General features: G+C 37.7%; 1 protein-coding gene across 5 annotated transcripts in view; it reads left to right on the top strand.

Annotated features, from left to right (window-relative positions):
* The window catches only part of PRRC2C (proline rich coiled-coil 2C), a 78,299-nt gene that overhangs the window by 9,928 nt on the left and 47,208 nt on the right, over nt 1-21,163 (top strand). For 4 of the 5 annotated variants that reach the window (XM_087960940.1, XM_087960938.1, XM_087960939.1 and 1 more), the window contains exons 3-16: nt 1,403-1,580; nt 3,111-3,220; nt 5,083-5,220; nt 7,205-7,446; nt 9,919-9,998; nt 10,548-10,681; nt 10,770-10,857; nt 11,579-11,693; nt 12,409-12,489; nt 13,747-14,287; nt 14,935-15,095; nt 16,162-16,411; nt 17,027-17,240; nt 18,141-20,498. In XM_087960940.1, coding sequence (XP_087817066.1) covers nt 1,403-1,580; nt 3,111-3,220; nt 5,083-5,220; nt 7,205-7,446; nt 9,919-9,998; nt 10,548-10,681; nt 10,770-10,857; nt 11,579-11,693; nt 12,409-12,489; nt 13,747-14,287; nt 14,935-15,095; nt 16,162-16,411; nt 17,027-17,240; nt 18,141-20,498 — 4,690 coding nt within the window. The remainder of the gene's footprint in view (nt 1-1,402; nt 1,581-3,110; nt 3,221-5,082; nt 5,221-7,204; nt 7,447-9,918; nt 9,999-10,547; nt 10,682-10,769; nt 10,858-11,578; nt 11,694-12,408; nt 12,490-13,746; nt 14,288-14,934; nt 15,096-16,161; nt 16,412-17,026; nt 17,241-18,140; nt 20,499-21,163) is intronic. The other variant, XM_087960937.1, reaches the window with a different exon arrangement.

The following is a 21,163-nucleotide window of genomic DNA, read 5'->3' as shown; positions in this document are numbered from 1 at the left end:
GAGGAGGAGGAGGAAACAAAGCTGAGTGGGGCCAAGCGACCTCGGCTCATGTTGTTTTCTGAGCCCGCGAGCCTAGAGCTCAGAAAACAACGCGAGCCGCCGCCACCACCTCCCCTCCTCCCGAGCGGACTGAAAGCAGCGGGGCTGAGGAAACAAGCTGAGCGGAGCCGGCGACCTCGGCTCGCGTTGTTTTCTGAGCCCGCGAGCCTAGAGCCAGGGCGCTTTCATTGCACGGCGGAGCTTCTTGTCTCGGGAAACACCGGGCGTCCTTGCTGCCCCCTGAGGGGAGGGCGATTCTGGGCTGCGCGATTGGGGGACTTCGTGGCTTTGGGTGGGTGGGTGGGAGCGAGGACGGGCAGAGTCCGTGAAGTGGGGCTTGCCTGCCCTTGCTGGCTGCCTCTGCTTCCTTAGAGCTGGGGAAGGGGGTTCATCTGGACCAAGGGTGAGTCTCCCCCTCAGTTTCCCCTGAAGGATCTTCCGTCGCTTTTGCCTTCTCCCTACATCTTCCCTCTGTTAAAAATCCACACACACACACACACACACACACACACACACACACTTGTTTTCGGGCGGATAGATTTCATGTCTGAGCATTCTCACATGGCGGTGGGTCTTTTTCCCCCCCTAAAAACAGTTAAAAAAAGAAAAAACATATCCTCATGCAAGAACTTTTCTGCTTCCGATTACCCCCATGCTTAAAAGTTGCAAAGGAAACACGGAAGCAGGGAAGCGACCGCCCAGCTCCGGAGCTCCACACCATTTTTTTTTTCAGAGGGGAATCTCACTCGAGTATAAGCCGAGGGGGTTTTTTTCAGCACAAAAAATGTGCTGAAAAACTCGGCTTATACTCGAGTATATACGGTACATTGTTCATTTTTATGAATATTTTAATGAAAAACAGTTTACATCCATAAAAAATAATACATGTGTACTTGAGCAACAAATTCACAGTGAATACAAGTTCCATAAGCAAAGAAGGGAAAAGGAGAATTTAACAATTCCTTTTGTAGTTGCTGCTCGTTAAAAGAGAGCAATAAACAAAAATAGAACTAATTTATACTTGATTTAGGAAACAAAGTTCTCTCTATAAATATCATAGCTCAACATTAAACTTTTATGATGTTTTGTGTTGTTTACTATTTTTTTAAAATAAGACTATAGAAGAATAACCAGATATTTAATGTGCTATATTCACTTGTCCCAAAATTAATTTGGAAATCCAGAGTTTTATTTTTCTCCTTCACTATTTGCAAGTAAGTGAGCGGGTAGGAATTTGTTCCTAGTTTTTCAATGGCCAGAAATATAATTTTTGATAGTATTTTGCCAGGATTTTTTTTCAAGATAAAAGGATGAGTAGAAATATGAATGCATATTAACAGTTCACAATCTCTTTCTCGCATAGTTGCAGCTCGTCATGGATTACAAAGTCTTGGGAAAGTTGCTGTTTCACGGAGAATGCCCCCTCCAGCTAACCTCCCTAGTCTTAAAGCAGAAAACAAAGGCAATGATCCCAATATAAACATTGTGCCTAAGGATGGCACAGGTTGGGCTTCTAAACAAGAACAACATGAGGAAGAAAAGTAAGTTGCACTACAAACCATCCTTCCTGTTATTTATGTAATGTTTTAGCATATGCTGTGGAGTGTTAAGAATTCTACAGGTAGTCCTTGCAAACCGTTCATTCAGTGACCACTTGAAGTTACAATAGCAATGAACAAATAGTAGTTATGGATGGTCCTTGAAGTTGCTGCATCCCTGCAATCACATGATAAGAATTTGGATGCTTGGCAGCCTGCCTAAATTTACAACTGCACACTGGTCTCAAATTTCTCCAACTGCCTAACTCCCTCCCATATCTCACTTTTTGGGTATCTTGCTTCCATTTCTGCTGCCTATCTCTTCTGCCCCCCCCCATCACCCCCAGCTGACCTTCACCACCAACTTCCTCCTGCCAAGGAAGGGCAGCTGCTGACTCGTCACAAGACCCATAATTAATTATTAGTAATAACATTATAAATTTTATAAGAATTTCATGCAAATGCTAGCACTTTAGTTATCTTATAATTTATTACCTGTGTTTCCTCTGAGTAAAAAGAAATCAAATCCCTCAATTTCATTCTCATCCCATTTGGGAGATAGATATGATTATAATATTGTCTGCATATAAAAGAGATGAACTATGCAGCCTGCTAATATAGGGTATGATGAATGAAAACAGAAGTCCTGTCATGTCAAATATAATTAATTACTTAATTATAAAAGATGCTTCATCAATCAATTTTTATAAATGGATTGTGCAGATATGAGAAGGATTGTGTCTTTTGAAGCATTGATAAGAGCCCATTCTGGGGTATTTCAGCCTTTAATTAAAGTTTCCAGATTTTGTGGCATCAGATAATTTTTTGTTTGCTTTATAGCAGTGGTTCCCAACCTTTTTTTCACCCCGCACCCCTAAAGAAATTTCACTCGAACCTCGCACCCCCTGAAATTTAGACTTTAGGAACTACTGAACGCGTTAAATATATGGTAGGATTGAATCTTTTCAGCTATGTATGTGACGGCCACTAAATAACGATACTTAACTCTAAAATGAAAACAAAGTTAATCCATTGCATAATAAATAAAAATGCCAACATATAGCCAATATCCTATTATTTACCTGGACTTTTCTCGCACCCCCTGGAATATCGTCTCGCACCCCCAGGTTGGGAACCCCTGCTTTATAGGCTTGTTTGTTCATTTCCACCATGAAAAAAATAGTTGAATGTAAATTGAAATTAGATGTCATCATTCTTTATGCTAAGAACAGTTTGTATCATATAGTTAAAAATATATAATACAAACTATTTCATGCAAATCTTGATACATTTTCCTGAAGTTCTTCCCTTTTATTTTGTATCAAAGCTTTTGAAATAAGATTGTTGATATAAATTGTACTAGGAGAAATATTGGGAGCTGCATTCATAAAAGTGTTCAAATAAGTTGTTCTGCTCTTATCATAGAAGCTTTTTTTAATTATTTGAAGATTTGAATTCTTTGTTAAAATATGGTCTGCAGTTATTATGTTAGCCATTTTCTCACAAGCATTTTCAAATTTATCTTGCTTTTAGACAAGCAGAAGTCCCACAGGTGCAGCCAAAACCTGTAGCTCCTGTTCCTCCAGAGGCTCCTCCTGTTGTCAAATCGTGGGCTAATACCAAACAGGGTGGACAGGGTGACGGTAAGTGAAGGAAAGATGGACCAGTCTAGCCAATAATTCTGCATTGCAGAATTTTCTCTAAAACTTATTATTTCTTTCATTTTCGTGTTTGGGTAATAGATGTAGTAGGATCATTATTCTTTGGTGAAAGATGGAGCACAGCTTTGAAAATTTCAAGTGCGTAAGAGTTGCCTTCTGAAGAAAAACTTTGTCATTAAAGGATGAGAAGGTAGTATTCATAGAGTGCAATATTGCTAAAGTGAAAATGGTTTTATGGGGGGGGGGGAAATACACCAAAATGCTTGTATGAGCACAGATCAACTGGTTTTGAAGGTCTGTGTCTGATCAAAGTATCTTCCAGACAGAAGTAATTTGTAGATAGAAGCCAGGAAAAAAGGGCCAAGGACATTGATGGCAGTAGCTGAGAAGAAGGAAAACACTGGGGAGATTGAGGAGTCCATTTGGCTGGGGTGCATGTTGCATTGGGGAGAGAGAAAAGAAGCTTGGAAGCTCAGACCAGCGAGTTACTGTGCGGCGAGAGTTGCTGTGGAGAAGGAGGAATTAAGAGATAACTTCATTCCCTCAGTTTGCTTTGTTTGCTTGCTTTGTCTAGGCTTCAATTATTCTAAAACACCAAAGAGGTGACATTGCCAAAGTGATGATCTAAAAGTATTTGGAAGAACTTTTAGAAAGGATTTTGCTCCAGTGTCCATAAAAGTGGACACAAAAACACTTTTTTCTGCTTAGTGCACTCTCCCCAAACCAGAGCTATAAGTGATTCAATCCTGGATGTGTGATCTGTGTCTGAACAGTTGATGCAAAAGAGATACTGCCCTTTAGGGAGCTGTTGAAGAATGCTAAGGAAAAGCTATTTTGGTCATTATGTTTTGTATATGTATTTGTTCATGTGTATGGCTACTGCTGCTTCTGTGGCCTTGAGACGAGAGAGAGAACAGAGTTCCTCTAAGCACATAGTGGGAAGTATGAAGCTGGGAAGGGATTTGTCAGATAAGGAAATGTCAAGTTACATGCTTGAAAGCTACAGTATTTTTATGTTGAGTCTTCTTCCATCTTGCAAAATTTTAGACTTACAAACAATTCTACATTTTGGTCTTATGATGCTGATTTTAAATTGCAGGTTGAGTTTCTAATAGCATTATTGTGAATGAGACAGCTAATCCACTGAGTTGGTAAATGAGCTTAGTGTAATTGATCTCATCCACCTATCTCCCTGTGGGTAATTGGTCCAACACAAATTACAGTGGGTCTTAAAAGTTTGTGAACCCTTTTGAATTTTCAGTATTTCTGCATAAATATGACCTAAATGTGATGTGTTCCCCACATATCTCTTAAAACTACTTTATTTATTGATAAAAACAATCCAAAACTACACGATAAAAGCATAAAACTCTAATCACCCCCTAGGCGTGCGTGTGTACATACATACATACATACATACATACATACATACATTCTGCATGCAGTTCTGGTTGCCATGATACCAAAAAGATACTGAGACCCTAAAAAGAGTGTAGAGAAGAGCAACAGGGGTTTGGAGGCTAAATCATGCAATGAACAGCTAAGGCAACTAGGAATGTTTAGTCTAAAAAGAGAAAGATTGGGATGACTTGATAGTTGTCACCTTGCCTGCTGGAGATTTTCAAGAAAAGGTTGAACCATCTTTTGTCTAGGAGGGAATAAAAATTCACACCTTGGGCAGGGGGTTGGATTAGAAGATCTCCAAAGTTCCCTCCAGCCCTATGACTCTGTGATTCTAAATCTTTTGAAGCAATATGAATTAAAATATATATTTCTTGTTTAAATATAAGAATAAAAGAACATTATGTGCAGTATTGACTTAGTTTTTTTAAAATAACTTTCAGGTCCTGGAGTTCCAATAAATAGTTATTTCCAGCAAGAGTTTCCTAGTTTGCAGTCAGCTGGAGATCAAGAAAAGGGAAATAAAGAAAAAGATACACCTGAAGAGCCTTATGGTCCTGGACCAAGTTTGCGTCCACAAAGTAGGTTTGTCTAAAATAATCTAAGATTATTGTGGTTGTGGAGCTCCTGATGCTTTTTTTATCTTCGGGAATGCTGTTTCTGTTCAGGATTATGTGGTTTTTAATGTTTTTTAATATATGTACGAGACTTACCAAGTCGTCTTAGACTTCAGCAGCCTTAATAAATTAATAAATACATTTAAAAGTTCTCCATAAAATTCAGTGTTAATTCACATTTGATTCATGTCAAAATTAATTTGCAAAGAATATCCTGGGATGATGTATCTATCTAAGATTAAGGATTTTAATCTATTTACTTTCATTAGTTGAAACCTCATTTTTGGTTACTCACTAAATTTGTAGTGATTGAGATCCTCAATCACACTCCCTATTCTGAGTAGTAGGTTTGAATATCATTATGGTTGCAAGTGGTTGATTATTTCTTTTAACACAAAACAAAACAAATCAGCAAAGATGAACAAAGACAATTTATTAATCATCTGAACTTTTGCAACTGAGATATTGTAACCTAACTGCAGCACAATTTGTTGGCACACTTGAGACTTCATAACAAACAATAGTTTGTGTCCTTATGTTCTTTAACTGAAAAGATTTAAAAACGTGCAGTGTATAATGCTTGTCAAATAAAAGGGCGAAGAAAAGATGGCTCTAGAAATACTGATGGATATGTAGGAGTTAGTACCACAGGTGATCCTTGACTTAACAATGGCAATTGGGACAAGAATTTCCATCACTAAGCAATGTCATAAAGTACAACTGCATGGCTTAGTAATGGCAGTCCTTGCAGTGCTAGTTGCTGATGTTAACTGAATCTTACGGTTGTTCGGCAAAGTAATGTCCTACCCGCTTCCCACAACGAAAGTCAATGGGGAAGCCAGCAGCACGTTTCAAGTCCCAAGCTAGCAGTTAGGTAGGTAGCTAGTGCTTGATGGGAGAGGCAATGAGGAGTGTGCATGGATTTGGGGGAAGCATAGCAAGCGTGCAAGTTAGGGATTGTGCATGGAAAGGCACAGCAAGGATAGGGGAAGGAGCACAGGCAGTTGTGGATCAGAGAGAGAGCACAAGGATCCAGCTAAGTCTGAGAAAGGTGAAAGGTGGACTTTGGGAGTGTATAGGTGGCCAGTGTGGCACGAATGCAAAGGTGCATGGGTGGGAGAGAATTATCTTAGCAACTTGTGACCTTCCCTGTTGGTTTTCCCCATTGACTTTTTGGACAAGCTGGCAGGGAAGGTTTCAAAGAGCAATCATGATCACAGGATGCTGGAACCTGTCATTAATAAGTTGTAAATAGGTGGCAAGTCAGTTTAGCCTAATGGTTAAAGCACCAGGTTAGAAACCAAGATGCCGTGAGTTCTAGTTGTGTTTTACGCATGATAGCTAGCTAGGTGACTTTGGCCCAGTCACTCTCTTAGCCCAACTTACAGTGTTGTTGTGGGGAAAGTAGGGAGGAATATTATGTATGTTCATTGCAGTCGTGTGATCATGGAAGTGCTGAGACAGCTGGAACTCTGAGGACTGGTCATAACCATTCATTCAGCACCATTGTAATTTTGAACAGTTACTGAACAAATGGTCATAGGTTGAGGACTACCTGTACATTAGCAAAGATTTCTGATTTCTGGCTTTCTGAGGATTGACAGTCAGTTTTTTTCCTGCTAGCAGGGGAAAGTGCACTGCATAATACTAGAGATTTCCAAAACTGAGATGTTCCAAAAATACTGATAGATGCTAAGTATGATGAGGCAACCCCTTTTTGTAAGTCTGATCCCACTCTTTATAGTGGTCAAGAAAAACAAACTGTATCACAAAGTTTATTTCAATTTTTCAGTTGTCAATTGGGCAATTGTCTAGGTTATATGGCTCTAGTTTAGGCTGCTTTAACTTTTTCCAGGCAGTGGAAATGTGGTTTTTGGAAGAGGAAAATAAAACTGGCTACTATGTTGGTACAGCACTTCAGAATTGGATGTTCTTTTTTCCAATGCAGATGTTGCTAGTTGGAGAGAAGGTGGAGGCAGAAGTTTAAACTCTCCAAATTCTCCAACTGATCAAGAAGCAAAACCTCTTGTTCAAGAAGATGGTAATATGCCTGGACCAACAGAACAAAGCGATGTCCTTAAGGTTCCAGAAAAGAAGGAGATACGGATAGCACCACCTCCCCTACCTAAGATGAATGGCCAGCAACAGCCAGGGATCCTTCCTCAGTATAGAGGAATGATACCACCATATGTAAGTCTGATAGATCAGATTCTTGCCAAAATTTCTTTCACTTTCAAGAGTCATGTTATAAAGAGAGTGGAATGAGGAGGGCAAATTATTCCTATAGAGCAAGTAGCAGCATGACCTGTTTGCTGATTTAGATTATATTTAAGCAATAGACAAAGTGAAACAATAATAATCTTTTTTAAGAATCTTACAAAACATAAAATTTTGAGAAAGAATGTTTATAGCCTCAGGATTCAAAAGGTATCTTTTGGTTTATGACCAAATTAATTGAAACAGAAGCACCACCTGGGCCATGCATGAAACAAACAAAGAATATTTTACTTCAGCTTGGAACAAAGCACCCCTCTTTTCCCCAGAACCGAGCACCTCCATTTCCCTCTAAACGTTCCAAATTAGCTCATTCCAAAGGAACAAAACAAACCTTTTCAAATTTCTGGCCATTAGAAACATGTGAAATCAGAACAAATCCATAGCTCCCTATTTTTTTTAACTCAAGGCCACTAGTACCAGTATAAATAGATGGTGATTTTTGCTACAATTTACTCTAGTAGAAGAAAAAAAACATAAAATAATAAAACAAATTCTTTGAAGTCCCTCACAGCTCTGATAGAAGAGAAAACACAATATTCTTACTGCAGAACAACAGAATTAATCTTCAGTTAGCAGTTATTTAGCTTCTAAAAACAAATAACGTTTAGCAGCTCCAAGACTGAACCCCAACCTAAACAAGTAACACCATTGCACATCCATTGCTATGATACTATAAGATTTCTTTAAATGTTTCAAAACTGGCCATTCCTGCTTAATTTCATGGATAGTGTGGATTACCATTACACAACAAATTTTTTTAAAAAGCCAGCACACTGCACTCCTCCTATTTTACCAGGCTCTGCTGTCAATAGTATCATTTATACCAGTGGTCCCAACCCTTTCTGGCACCAGGGACCAATTCCAGAAGAAAAATTGTCTTCCACCATCTGGGAGGGCTGACGGTGGTTTTTTGAGTGCAACCTAGATCCTGCACACATGCAGGTGAAGCTTCACTAGCATATCTCACTTACCTGGCCCAATTCCTAACACTAGGGTTTGGGGATCCCTGATTTATTGAACAAAAAGTACTAATTCTATCCTTACAATAGGCAATCAAGCCAGTGCCTTTTTTCATTTTTCTAAATGGACCTCAAGGCTGACATCAGTATGATATAAGAGGCATACATCAACAGACCAGCAACACAGAAACTTCTCACACTTATCCCTCTAGACACGTATCGCACTTGTTATTGTTAGTCGCAAAGTCATGTTCGACCCATCACAACCCCATAGCCAACATTCCTCCAAGCCTTCCTGTTCTCTACCATCCCCCGGAGTCCTACTAATCACACTACACATGGAAAAATGGAAGAATTTTTAACTCAATTATAGAACTAAAATGTATATTAAATTTGAATCATTGGGCAGGAATATCTTTTTCAAATACATGAATATACAAACTGCCTTCAAAATGACCATTGTTTTGAAACTTAGTATAGAACATAATGAATCCTCCAACTGCTAGATCAGAAGCAAGCCAGTTCTATCTCTTCATTTCTACTCAAGAACAAAGTTCTTGCATATTTAAATTTTGTTTTTGTCTTAATTGCCATAGTTTGCTTTAAAGTTTATTAAGAAAATAGAGCAGACTATTTTGGATAGATCAATTATTTAATCTATTATGATTTATAATCTGGCTACATGAGATGTCAGAAATGTTTTTCAATTGTATTAGTTGAAGTTACAGAAATTAGCAAATTCAGACTATTGTATCTTAGCTTAATATTCTAAGATGTAAATAATTGTTTTGCTTATGAAGGCATTCTATGTGTTCCTTTCCTGGTTGACTAAGCAGTTATAGAAAGGTTTCAATTATACTTTTGCAAAATACTTTACTGGACAAAACAAGTCAGGAAAATAATGATATTTCAGAACTGACAAAAATACATCTGATTCATAGTATGGTTTAACACCCTGACATTATCTTAAAGTGATTTTGTTCATATTGGGACCTTATGATACATCTATCTCTTCAGATTTAGCTGGAAATGTGAAGGCTGACCAAAGGGACTGTACATGTTCACTAATTATTTTTTGTTCATGTAATTGTTCATGTAATCATGTAATCTTATGAAGCTAATTTACAATTGTTAAAATATAGCCATACATTTTCTGCATTTGATGAAATGCAAAATGCATGTTTATAAGAGCCATCAAATTTCAAGCATAAGTTCTGCATAAGTTTGCTATGTAAATTAGTAAATTCCTTTTTTCTTTTTAAAAACTTAAATAGTTCTTAGTTTAAATTTTCATATGGGAACCTATTTATCTTTGTTTAGATTACAGTTTGGCTTGTGCGTAGCATTTATGTATTCATGTAACCTATTTTTATGTATAACTTTCATATAAATTTAGTTATTACTGATCTAGTCTTCTTTTCTTTAGATGCTAAATCAGTACCCTAAACTAGCATATCCACCAGTGGCAGGTCCCAGCAGATTTCCTGCCCCATCTGAGAGCAGCAGGTAAGGAAGCCAATTGCTTTGTTTGCTTTGTTCCAAAATCAGTTTGCACTTGGTACTAGAACTAGATTTGCTTATTAACTGTATAATTATATATCCAGAAAGTCAGTCATTGTGCATTTACAGTACATTATGTGGCTGAAATTTGTAATTTCTTAGCAGACAATGAGACCTCATACATACCAAGAATTTTAGCTTATCCCTTCACTGACTCCTAAAGATAGATTTTAGCTTCTAGTTAAAAATGTACTTCAGTATTTTTTCAGTACTGTGTTAAACCAATCATTCAATCATTAAGTTGGAAGAGTCCATTTATCCATTGACATCTGATCCCCTGCTCCATGCAAGAATTCAGATTAAAGCATTTCTTGATAGATTGCTTTAGATCTATCTAGTATCTCAATTCATCTATTTAGATAAATCCAATCCCTGCTTAAATATGCTGTATGAAAATAATCCTGCTAATATAATTTTCTCTCATTTGTTATCTAAGTTGAGTACCATTTTCTAAGTTTTAAATTCAAATGTGTTACATGTTTTCTCTTTTTCTAGAAACCCAAGAGGAAGGGGGCCTTCTTCACGGAACTCAGAAACTGTAGAACGTCCAGCAATCCTAAGTGCTAACGAACTCAAAGAACTTGATAAGTTTGATAATTTAGATGCTGAAGCCGATGAGGGCTGGGCTGGTAAGCAATGTAGATCTTGATATACATCAAACTAAAATTGCAAACAGAAAAAAGTATTCAACGTGCTAATCTCCAGTTTGTTATTTAGGAGCTCAAAGTGAAGTAGATTATACTGAACAGTTGAACTTCAGTGATGATGATGAACAGGGAAGTAATCAGAAAGAACAGGAAAACAGGTAATAAACACATTGATACAAAAAATATAAAAATCATCTGCTAGTCTTTTATGTTCTGTGTATAATGTTTGCATTAGTTTGCCATTGTGATATAGTGCACAGGTATCTATGGGGTGTAAATATCTGTTTAACTATAGACTTTACATTAGCTAAATAATGTTGAGCATGTCGTTATCCATCTAGCTTGTTTCACATTTGAGAACTAGCATTGTGTAGTGATTAAGGAATTGGACTAGAAGCAGAGAGTTCCCAGGTTCTAGTCCAAGGGTCTTCAAACTTGGCAAGTTTAAGACTTGTGGACGTCCAACTCCCAGAATTCCTGAGCTAACATGACTGGAGGAGGAATTCTGGGAGTTGAAGTCCACAAGTCTTACAGGTGTCAAGTTTGAAGACCCTTGGTCTGGATTATCAGTCACCTATGCTCTTTCAATGACTTTGGGACAATCATCTCTCAGATGTGGCAGAGAGAGCAACAGGTATGTGATCTGAAGCTTCTGAATAAAAGGCAGGATGTGTATATTTGTAATCTCTGCATGTTTCTCATGATGTTAATTTTGTTTTTCTGCGTTTGGTTGGTTCATGGTTCCATTTTCAGCTACCTTAAAAACTTGATGGGGTTGCTTTAGTAATGCAATGTTTGTGAAATTAGTACAAAGATTGTAAAATAAGTTTGACATAAAAATTATATGCAGAAGTGTTTCCATTGATATCTTTTATGCAGTAATGAATTGACTAAAGATGTAGACAAGAAAGATGTAGAAGAACCTAAATCATCTTCTGCTTTGCCATCGGTTGGAACAAAAGGAGCATATAGCAAAAGCAGTCAGTTTGACCAGGTACGTGTTGTTGCTATCTCTTTAGAATCATATTGTTCCTAAAGAGCATTTTTTTCTTCAGCTAAGCACATATGCAAAAATGTGCATTTTTTTTTTCATGCTACAAGTGGCATTTATGGTTCCAAGCAGAATTTCATTTATTAGTTTGTGAAAATTTGAAGTAAAAATATTTCTTCCTTCGCTTCCAGGAGCAATTAAATTTGACCTTTTCCCCATTGATCATTTAAGTTAACCGTAGCCTTTTATGATTAGGGCTATGTGTAATATATGTATAATATATATTTATGTGTTAAGTTTCATTGCTTTGGCAAAGAGTTGTCTTCCATAAATTTGAAATATATTTTGATTACACATTTTAGGCACAAGCAGAAGATGCTTCTTTTCGGCAAGACTCTTGATTAATGTTTACTTGTTCTTGGTTTCACTATTTAATATCAGCTAGGTTTTATGGTTGTTAAATTCTGTTTGAAATGTATGTATGTATAATTTTATCATGTCCTATATATCAGAATAATTTCATATTTTTAAAAACAAATAATTTTACATGTTTAAATAGATAAATTAATATGTATTAGGGAAAATATTTCAATTTTGCTTCTTTTACACTCTTCCTCTAAGTAAAATTTAATTTGCCCCATTTGAAATGATTAACTTTGTTCAGCATTTTAATTTCGTACGAATATCCACAAAGACTTTTTTTATTAAAATCTAACAGGGACGTGGAGTGTTACCATCACAATCTTCAGTACTTGAGAGAAGTAATACTTCTGGACTTCATGCAAAATCAATTCTTCAGGTATCATCAAAATGTTTGTTTAAAAGAAATAATCTCTGATTCATATACACATTTTCCTTTACCTGTCTTTTTTAATAAAATGCTGATAGCTTCTGTTGGAATAATTGTAAGAAGTTGAATTTGCACACTTTTTTTAAAATGCCTTTGCTGAATTCATAGGCTGAACTCCAAAATGAATGTGTGGGGTGTATTTGTTTGACATTTTTTTTTCTAATTGCAGTCATTTATTCTATATTAGATGCAGCAAGTGATGCATTTATTTATTTAACTGATTTATATGACCACAGATCTTAAGCAACTCTACAACAACCATAAAACTAATAAATGAGGCAGTAATAAAAACAAAACAATAAACAAAAACCCTGTGCCTTAATTATCCCACTTGGGATGCTTCACTGCTACTTCCATGCCTTCTACCCATATAATAGCAATAGCACTTAGACTTATATACCGCTTTACAGTGCTTTATAGCCCTCTCTAAGTGGTTTACATAGTCAGTATATTGCCCCCAATAATTTAGGTTTTCATTTTACCCACTGAAAGGTTGAGTCAACCTTGAGCCTGCTGAGATTCGAACTGCCAAATTGCAGTCAGTTGGCAGTCAGCAGAAGTAGCCTGCAGTACTGCACTCTAACCACTGTGCCACCGTGACTCATAATGCCAGCACATCAATAAAAAGCAAGGTCTTGATGGTTTTCCAAAAAACCTAGAATGGAGTCCTGTTGAATTGCTGGCAGGAAGGGTTCCGCAAGGTAGGGGCAGCCACAGAAAAGTCATGCTTCTGAGGTCCTACTAGATGGCAAGATTTCAGGGAGGGAGATTAAAATTTAAAATACAAAACTACTAAATTTTAGATTTCAGTAAGCCTAAGGAATTAAAAATTAATTCATGCACAAGTTCAAAATAATAAAGGCCTTGCAAACAAATACTTAATCTTTTGGAAGAAGGATTGTTTTAAATATCTCTTAACACTGAAAATGTTCTTGTATGTATATTTTAGGGATTAAGTGTTCTTAAATGTTAAGATTTAACATTTTGATTATTCTTTCGTGAAAATAGATCAAATTCTAGGATCTCCAGCAATGATTTTTTCATTTATAATTGGTACTACTTATTGTTTATTAAACCTGGCTGGAGATTTTATGACAAATTATTTTGAGGTCTCTCTTCCAAAGAATTTTGCTTATGTATTAAGGCAAGGGAATTTAATCGTATATCTTTGGTTTAGATGTTTACTGTTTTGTTTTTTAATTTTAGCATCCACTTCCAGATCGCATGGCAGGATCAGGAAGGCAAGGTTCCTTTCCTCCTAGGCCAGTACCAGATGATGATGAGATTTGGAAGCAGAGGCGAAGACAGCAGACAGAAATATCTGCATCAGTAGAACGAGCCCGTAAAAGGAGAGAAGAAGAGGAGCGGAGAATGGAGGAACAAAGAAAAGCTGCATGTGCTGAGAAATTAAAACGCTTAAATGAGAAATTTGGGTGTGTACCAAAGCCAGCTCAAGAAGACCCATTGAAAGAAAAAGAAAAGATCAGAGAAAATGACATTGAAAGGGAAAAGGAAACAACTATTGAAAAGGAGAAAGAAAAAGTGATAGATGTGGAAATAAAAGAAAATCAAGACAATGACAAAGAAATTGAAAAGGAGAAAGAAAGAGAGGAGAAAGAAGAAGTGGAAGAGATACCTAAAGTAGATGAGAAACCTAAAACTGAAATTTCTGAGCCTCAGGAGTCTGCCATTGCCCCAGTGATATTAGAGAAACAAGAAAAAGAAACCACCAGTGAGGAAGAAAGAGGTTTGTATCAATTCTTTTTGTTAATGTAAAATATAATTGTCATCCACATACAGTTATACTTTAGTTTTCAGCATTCCTTGTTTTCACTCAAGTTGACTAGAACTTTTGGCAATATTTCAAGATCTATACCTCAGATTGGAAGCAAACAGTATTTTGTGAATACTAGAATCTAAGCCAGATCTAGACTTTAAAAATGTGGACATCCTGAAATAGGCATTGAGGAACACATTTTTAAATATGTTTAAAATAGAGTTTTGCAAAATAGCAATAGCACTTAGACTTATATACCGCTTTACAGTGCTTTATAGCTCTCTCTAAGCGGTTTACAGAGTCAGCATATTGCCTCCAACAATTTAGGCCCAGGCAAATAATGCCCGGAAAGTCCGCTACAGTATAATTTTGAACATTTTTGGTACCCCAATAATCTGCAGAGTGCCCTTAACGTTCCAGTATAACTTTAGTTGGAACATCTGAATATTTTGAAATTGATTCTTAGGTTCAATACCAGCTTGCCTAATTTGAGATTTAAGCTACTCGTGACAACTTTTTATAAAACACTGAACTATATATTTTGTTTCGCTCATCATTTTAACAGTTAACTCATACAGTATGTGGCACTAATCTTTTCTGTCTTTCACCTTGGACAGACTGTCAACTTGTTTCCACCATACAAGAAACTAGTCATAACGAAAAAGACAATTCACATGAAAATGAGCCTGATTCTGGAGCTCAGCCTCGTCCTGCTGTTTCTTCTGGCTATTCAAAGCAGTTTCAGAAATCGTTGCCACCACGATTTCAGAGACAACAGGTAATGGATTTATCTTAAGCTTTATAGTACATATTTTATTCAATTGCCTTTATGGAAACAAATAAGTAACTAAAGATTGCTTATAACTGTAGATTCCACGGAATAAGTACCATATTTTTCAGAGTATAATACTTTCCGAAGTATAAGATGCACCTAGCTTTTCGGGAGAAAAACAAGAAAAAAAAATCTGCCTCTGCTTCCTTGCAGCAAACAGCCTGTTTCAGCTTCAGCACAGCCTGATTAACACAAGCAGCTGATTGTTGGTTGGATTGGCCTCCTGATGATCAGCTGTTTCAGGCTGCAGGGATTGCCATTGCCTATTGCCACCTCTGCAGGCCCCATTTTCGGCCTCTGCATGCCCCGTTTTTTGCCTCCGCATGCCCCATTTTCGCCCCGTTCTGGGCGGCAGGGATGGGAATGGGCGGAAAATGGGGCGTGTGGAGGCCAAAAGTGGGTTGCGGAGGCAGAAATAGGCTGTGGCAATCCCTGCAGCCTGAAACAGCTGATTGTCGGGGGGCCAATCCAACCAACAATCAGCTGCTTGTGCTAATCAGGCTGTGTTGAAGCTAAAACAGGCTGTTTGCTGCAAGAAGGCAAATTGCTGCGAGGCCTAAGGGTGGGGGCCGGTGGGTGGGCGGGGCTTCAGCAACATTCACTGTATCAAATGCACAGGCATTTCCACCCACTTTGAGGGTGGAAAAAGTACGTAGATTGGTTGTACTCCGAAAAATATGGTAATAGCTTCCATGATCCAAATTTAATCTAGCAATGTTATGTTAGTTGCTCTTTCTACACCTGTAGATTATATCTGTGTACTATTTTTGCTTAGAATTTACATGTTTTATATGTAAATGTAGAAATTACCTGTTATTTGTTCATCTACCCATCCATTGTCATAGTTAATGCTACCAAAGTTCCCACCATAATGAGAGAGAATTGGGAGTTTGGACACCAAGAACATTAAATTAATATTATTCCAAAACACTTGTAGCTGAAAATATGAATTAAATATATAAGTTGTACAGAGGAAACATTGATTGTATTTGCCATATTTGCTTTTTTGTAGGAGCAAATGAAGCAGCAACAGTGGCAACAACAGCAGCAAGGAGTTTTACCACAATCTACACCATCACAACCTTCTAGCAGTCCTGTTCCCCCGCCACCACCACATAGACCATTGTATCAACCTATGCAACCGCACCCCCCACATTTGACTTCTGTGGGTTTTGATCCAAGGTGGCTCATGATGCAGTCTTATGTGGATCCAAGAATGATGTCAGGAAGACCTACTATGGATATGCCTCCCATGCATCCTGGTATAACTCTTACTGTATGCTGTATACTTCTATCCTGAACTTCTCAATTTTCTCATTTTTCCTGATCTTGTGCTATAGATATTCTGAGATTAGGCATTTCAAAGGGTTATTTCAAAGTGAGTATGTTGAAAGCTACTGTACTATCATTATTAGAAACATTCCTCTAATGACATTATTTGAGGATAAATGAATAGCTACCAGGAATATGATCTCTTCTGTGGTTGTGCCTCAACTGCAAAAATACGTTCCTACAACAAAATATATTTATAGGATATGTTTGTTTATACATTTTTAAACAGTTTTTCACTGTATGTTATGGGCTCTAATAGTAACTTAGGAATAGGAGAAAGAGCTGCAACCCAGTCAACAGTAGGACAATTTTAAGAAAGCCTTTCAGGTTTGTCCCTCCTTTGTGTCTTATAGATAAAAGAAGGGTTTCTTGTTGATGTGATTTTGTTGTATTAACATTAAATTAGTATTAACATTCATAACTTTGTGTTTTTTAATCTGATCTGTTTGAAGGACTGACAGTTTTATCCCTCCATATTAAAAGTCAGAAGAATCAGATGACAATCCTAGCACTTATGCTTCTTAATTTGAATATCTCCATTTCAGGAATTATACCTCCTAAACCACTTCTGAGGAGGGATCAAATAGAGGGGACCGGAGCTGGTTCAGATTCTTTTGATCATGTTACTCGATCAGCGAGGGAACATGCCATACCACTGACAGAATCACATATGATGTGGGGGTCAGAACCATATGCTCATGCAGATCCTCAACAGACTAGTACCTCCCCCAAAATCCTTGAAGAAACTATCGATATAAGGTAATCTTCAGATTTTTGTGTATGGTGTGGCTTTCTTCTCTACGATGCTTGCATTCAGGCATACCTCTGACTTTCAAAATATAAAAGGATCAACATATTTTTTTCTAATCAATGGTTTTTCTTAGATAATAACCATATTCTTCAGTACAATTGTCTCTCTTGGACAAACAACAGAAAAATGTAAATGTAATTCCAGCTCTGTTAAACTATTAGAATTAACAGATGGATATTTGGCAATGAAAAATCAGAGACATTGTCCTTCATTTTTATTATGGACTATTTTCCACTTTAAAAAAGACCCAACATATCCCTCATCATTATCTACTATGCCCTTGAATATCAGCTATAAGGTATAAAAGACATCTACAAATAGCTATTAATATTGCTAAAATAGTTCAGTAGTAAACTAAATTTAAAGCTCGTATATACAGGTGTCTCTCATTTAGCGACCACAGTTGGGACTGGCAACTCAATCGTTAAAGTGAATCAGCAACTATGTTTAATGATCCTACTTCACCTTTGTTTTACAAACTTGCAAAGGTCCTCAAAATGAGGATTGGTTGTAAAGTTACTTTTTAGCACTGTTGTAATAGTGAATGATCACTAAATGAGGAATGACTGTATACATATTTATATCTGTTCATTTTAGCAGCTACAATATTTCAGTTTCTTACATGCCCATTGAGGTGCTTGTGAGATTTATTATATGTTTAGATATAAGAGTATTCTAAATGTTGAAAATCTGTTACAACCCCAAATTATATCTCTAAAACTACTAGGGTTACCAATAGATATATTCCAGCATACAGGAAATAACTCACATTTTAAACCTGTTTTTTTTTAATATTGTTTAGAATGATTGATAAGAGTTCAGCTGAAAATGTGGCTTGTTTCCTCTAGGTCTGAAGAACTCTTGGATCAAGATCAAATAACAGTTCAAGCAGTGTACTCAGGAGAAGAGGGTCAGTTAGACCCCCATATAAAGACAGACTTCTTCAAAAAATCTGAGGATGTGAACATACAGACTTCAAGCAGGTCTTTAGAAAATGCACAGCCACATCAATCTGATACATGTCCATTGGCAGTAAATGTTGAAGTAACTGCGGGAAATATTTCAGAAAGCTCCAAAGAACAACAGGTGCCTATAGAAGAGAATAATTCTTCTCTGAAGAGAAGCATTTCTCATGGATCAACTCATTCTTTGAAATCAGAAGAACCAGTGGGCAACACACAGGCAAATGTTCCCAAAATAAACAACAGACACACTGAAACAAAAGAACCACTGCTGGAAAGAGTAGACAGCAAGCAAAAAAAGGAGGGGTTTACAAGTAGTAGGTTACTAGAGGGATCAAAACCTGAAAAGCCCTTTAAACCTAAATCTGAAACTAGGTGGGGTCCAAGGCCAGGATATGGTAGAAGAGAGGAAGGTAGTGACAGACCAATGAGAAGATCTGGTCCCATCAAAAAGCCTATTCTTCGTGATATGAAAGAAGAGCGTGAACAAAGAGAGGAACGTGAACAGAAGAAAGAACGGGAGGGAGAAAGACTGACAAACGAGAGAGTCAACAAAATTGAGAAAAGGGATCAGATGCTCATTTCCAGGTTAGAACCAGAGAAAGCCACTACAGATGATAAGAAAACATTGCAAAACATATCACAAACTGCAGAGTGTACAGACAACTCCACAGAACCTATAATTACATCTACTGTTCAGCCTGTCACTGTACAGCAGGCAGCAGCAGTACTTCCTGTATCTCAGCCGCCAGCTACAGTCCAAACACTTCCACCTTCAGTTCCACAGCCAAACACTCCACAAACTGCAGTTGAGGCTCCACCACTTAGTGTACAAGAGTTACCAGTTCAACAACCTGCAAATGTGACGGAAGAAAAGCAGCCAGAAAAAATAATTAGCAAAGAACAAACCATAGAAAGACCTGGTATTGAAACCAGACCAGTAAAACGGGAGCCTGGAGCACCTCCCAGAACATACTGGAAAGAAAATAGGGACTGGTTTCCAGACCAAGGATACAGAGGAAGAGGACGTGGGGAATATTACTCTAGGGGGCGCAGCTATAGAGGTTCTTATGGAGGCAGGGGTCGAGGTGGCAGAGGTCACAATAGAGATTATCCACATTACCGAGATAATAAACCCAGAGTAGAACATGTTGCCTCTGGTCCTCTTAGGCAGAGGGAGGAGAGTGAAACCCGTAGTGAGAGCTCTGATTTTGAAGTAGTTCCAAAACGGCGAAGACAAAGAGGCTCAGAAACTGACTCTGACAGTGAAGTACACGAAAGTGCAAGTGATACTCTTCTGTCAGACAAAGACAGCTTAAGCAAAGGCAAACACCCAAAGAGAGAAGAAAGGGCAGATGTTAAAAAACCTTCAAAAGCCCTCCTATCTTTCAAACCTGAAAATAACATTCGTGGGGACCATAGAGTTGTTGATAAAACATATGTAAGAGAAGATGAAAATAAGACCAAACCAGGTTTTCTTCCTAAAGGAGAACCTTCTAGACGTGGCAGAGGGGGGATGTTTAGACGTGGTGGAAGGGATCCAGTTGGTCGCCCACCTCGACCATCTATTCTTAGGAGACCAGGATACAGAGAGAATCAGTGGAATCCAAGACAAACAGAAATCTCCAAGGCTGAAGATGGAGAACCGCAACGAAGACATGAACATTATGGCCCTATACAGTTGGATAAAAGACCTCCTGCAAAGTTTGAGAGGAAATTTGATCCTATAAGGGAACGACCACGAAGGCAAAGGCCTGCACGACCTCCCAGGCAAGACAAGCCACCACGTTTTAGGCGATTAAAAGAAAGAGAGGCGGCATCAAAAATAATTGAAGTCACAACTAGTTCATCATCAAGTGTGGCAGTGAGTAATGCTGTTAATGAGCAGCCAAGCACTACCTTGGAGGTTTCAGAAAGTAAGACACCTGACTTGTCCAATCAGAACTCTTCAGACCAGGCAAATGAAGAATGGGAAACTGCTTCAGAAAGTAGTGATTTCAATGAGAGACGCGAGAGGGATGAAAAAAGATTAGCAGACATCACAGCACAGGGAGCTGTTAAGACAGGAGAAAATACACTAATTCCTAAAAGAGAAATAGCTAAGAGAAGTTTTTCCAGTCAGAGACCTGGGGTTGATCGGCAGAATCGCCGTGGCAATAATGGCCCATCCAAATCTGGACGAAACTTTTCAGGGCCAAGAAATGAAAGGAGAAGTGGCCCTCCAATAAGACCTGGAAAAAGGGGGTAAGTATGTTTCCTAGAAAAACCTAATGTAGAAGGCTTCAAAAAAAAAAAAGCCAATTCTGTTATTTTACTTTGCTGGAATTTTAAATTTAGAATTAGAATTTTCTGCTGGCCAAGTGTGATTAGACACACAAGGAATTTGTCTCCAGTGCATAAGCTCTCATATCACTATCTCAATAGTGATAGATCATTATCATAATCATTGTAAAATACATTCATCGTAAAACATTCGATACAACACTTAGTGATAGTCATGGATACTGTAAACAACAAATCATAAGTAAACAATATAAATTGTAATATACAAGCAACAAAGATAATCATAAGATAAAGGTGATAGGTAATAGGGAAGATGAGAATGATGGTAATTCTACCTTTCTAGATAGTTTGACAGCGTTGTTGGGATTAGTTGTTTAGGAGAGTGATGGCATGGAGGAAAAAAGTCCTTGTGTTTAGTTGTTCTGATGTGCAGTGCCCTATAGAGTCGTTTTGAGGATAGAAGCAGGGGTGGGTTTCTACCGGTTCTGTCCACCTATGTAGAACCGGCAGCTCTGAAGAGCAGCAGACATAGAACTGGTTCTATGTCTACTGATGTTTTTGCCCACCCGTCCACTTGGGTTCTTACCTTTATTTCCTGATTTTTCAACTTCAGCTGCTGAACGAGG

The sequence above is a fragment of the Notechis scutatus genome, chromosome 3 (assembly GCF_049901735.1).
Source record: "Notechis scutatus isolate UNSWTSFEM ecotype Mainland chromosome 3, rNotScu1.2, whole genome shotgun sequence".
NCBI lineage: Eukaryota > Metazoa > Chordata > Lepidosauria > Squamata > Elapidae > Notechis > Notechis scutatus.
Note: the sequence above shows the minus strand (reverse complement) of the source record. Positions and strands in the feature narration are given on the sequence as shown.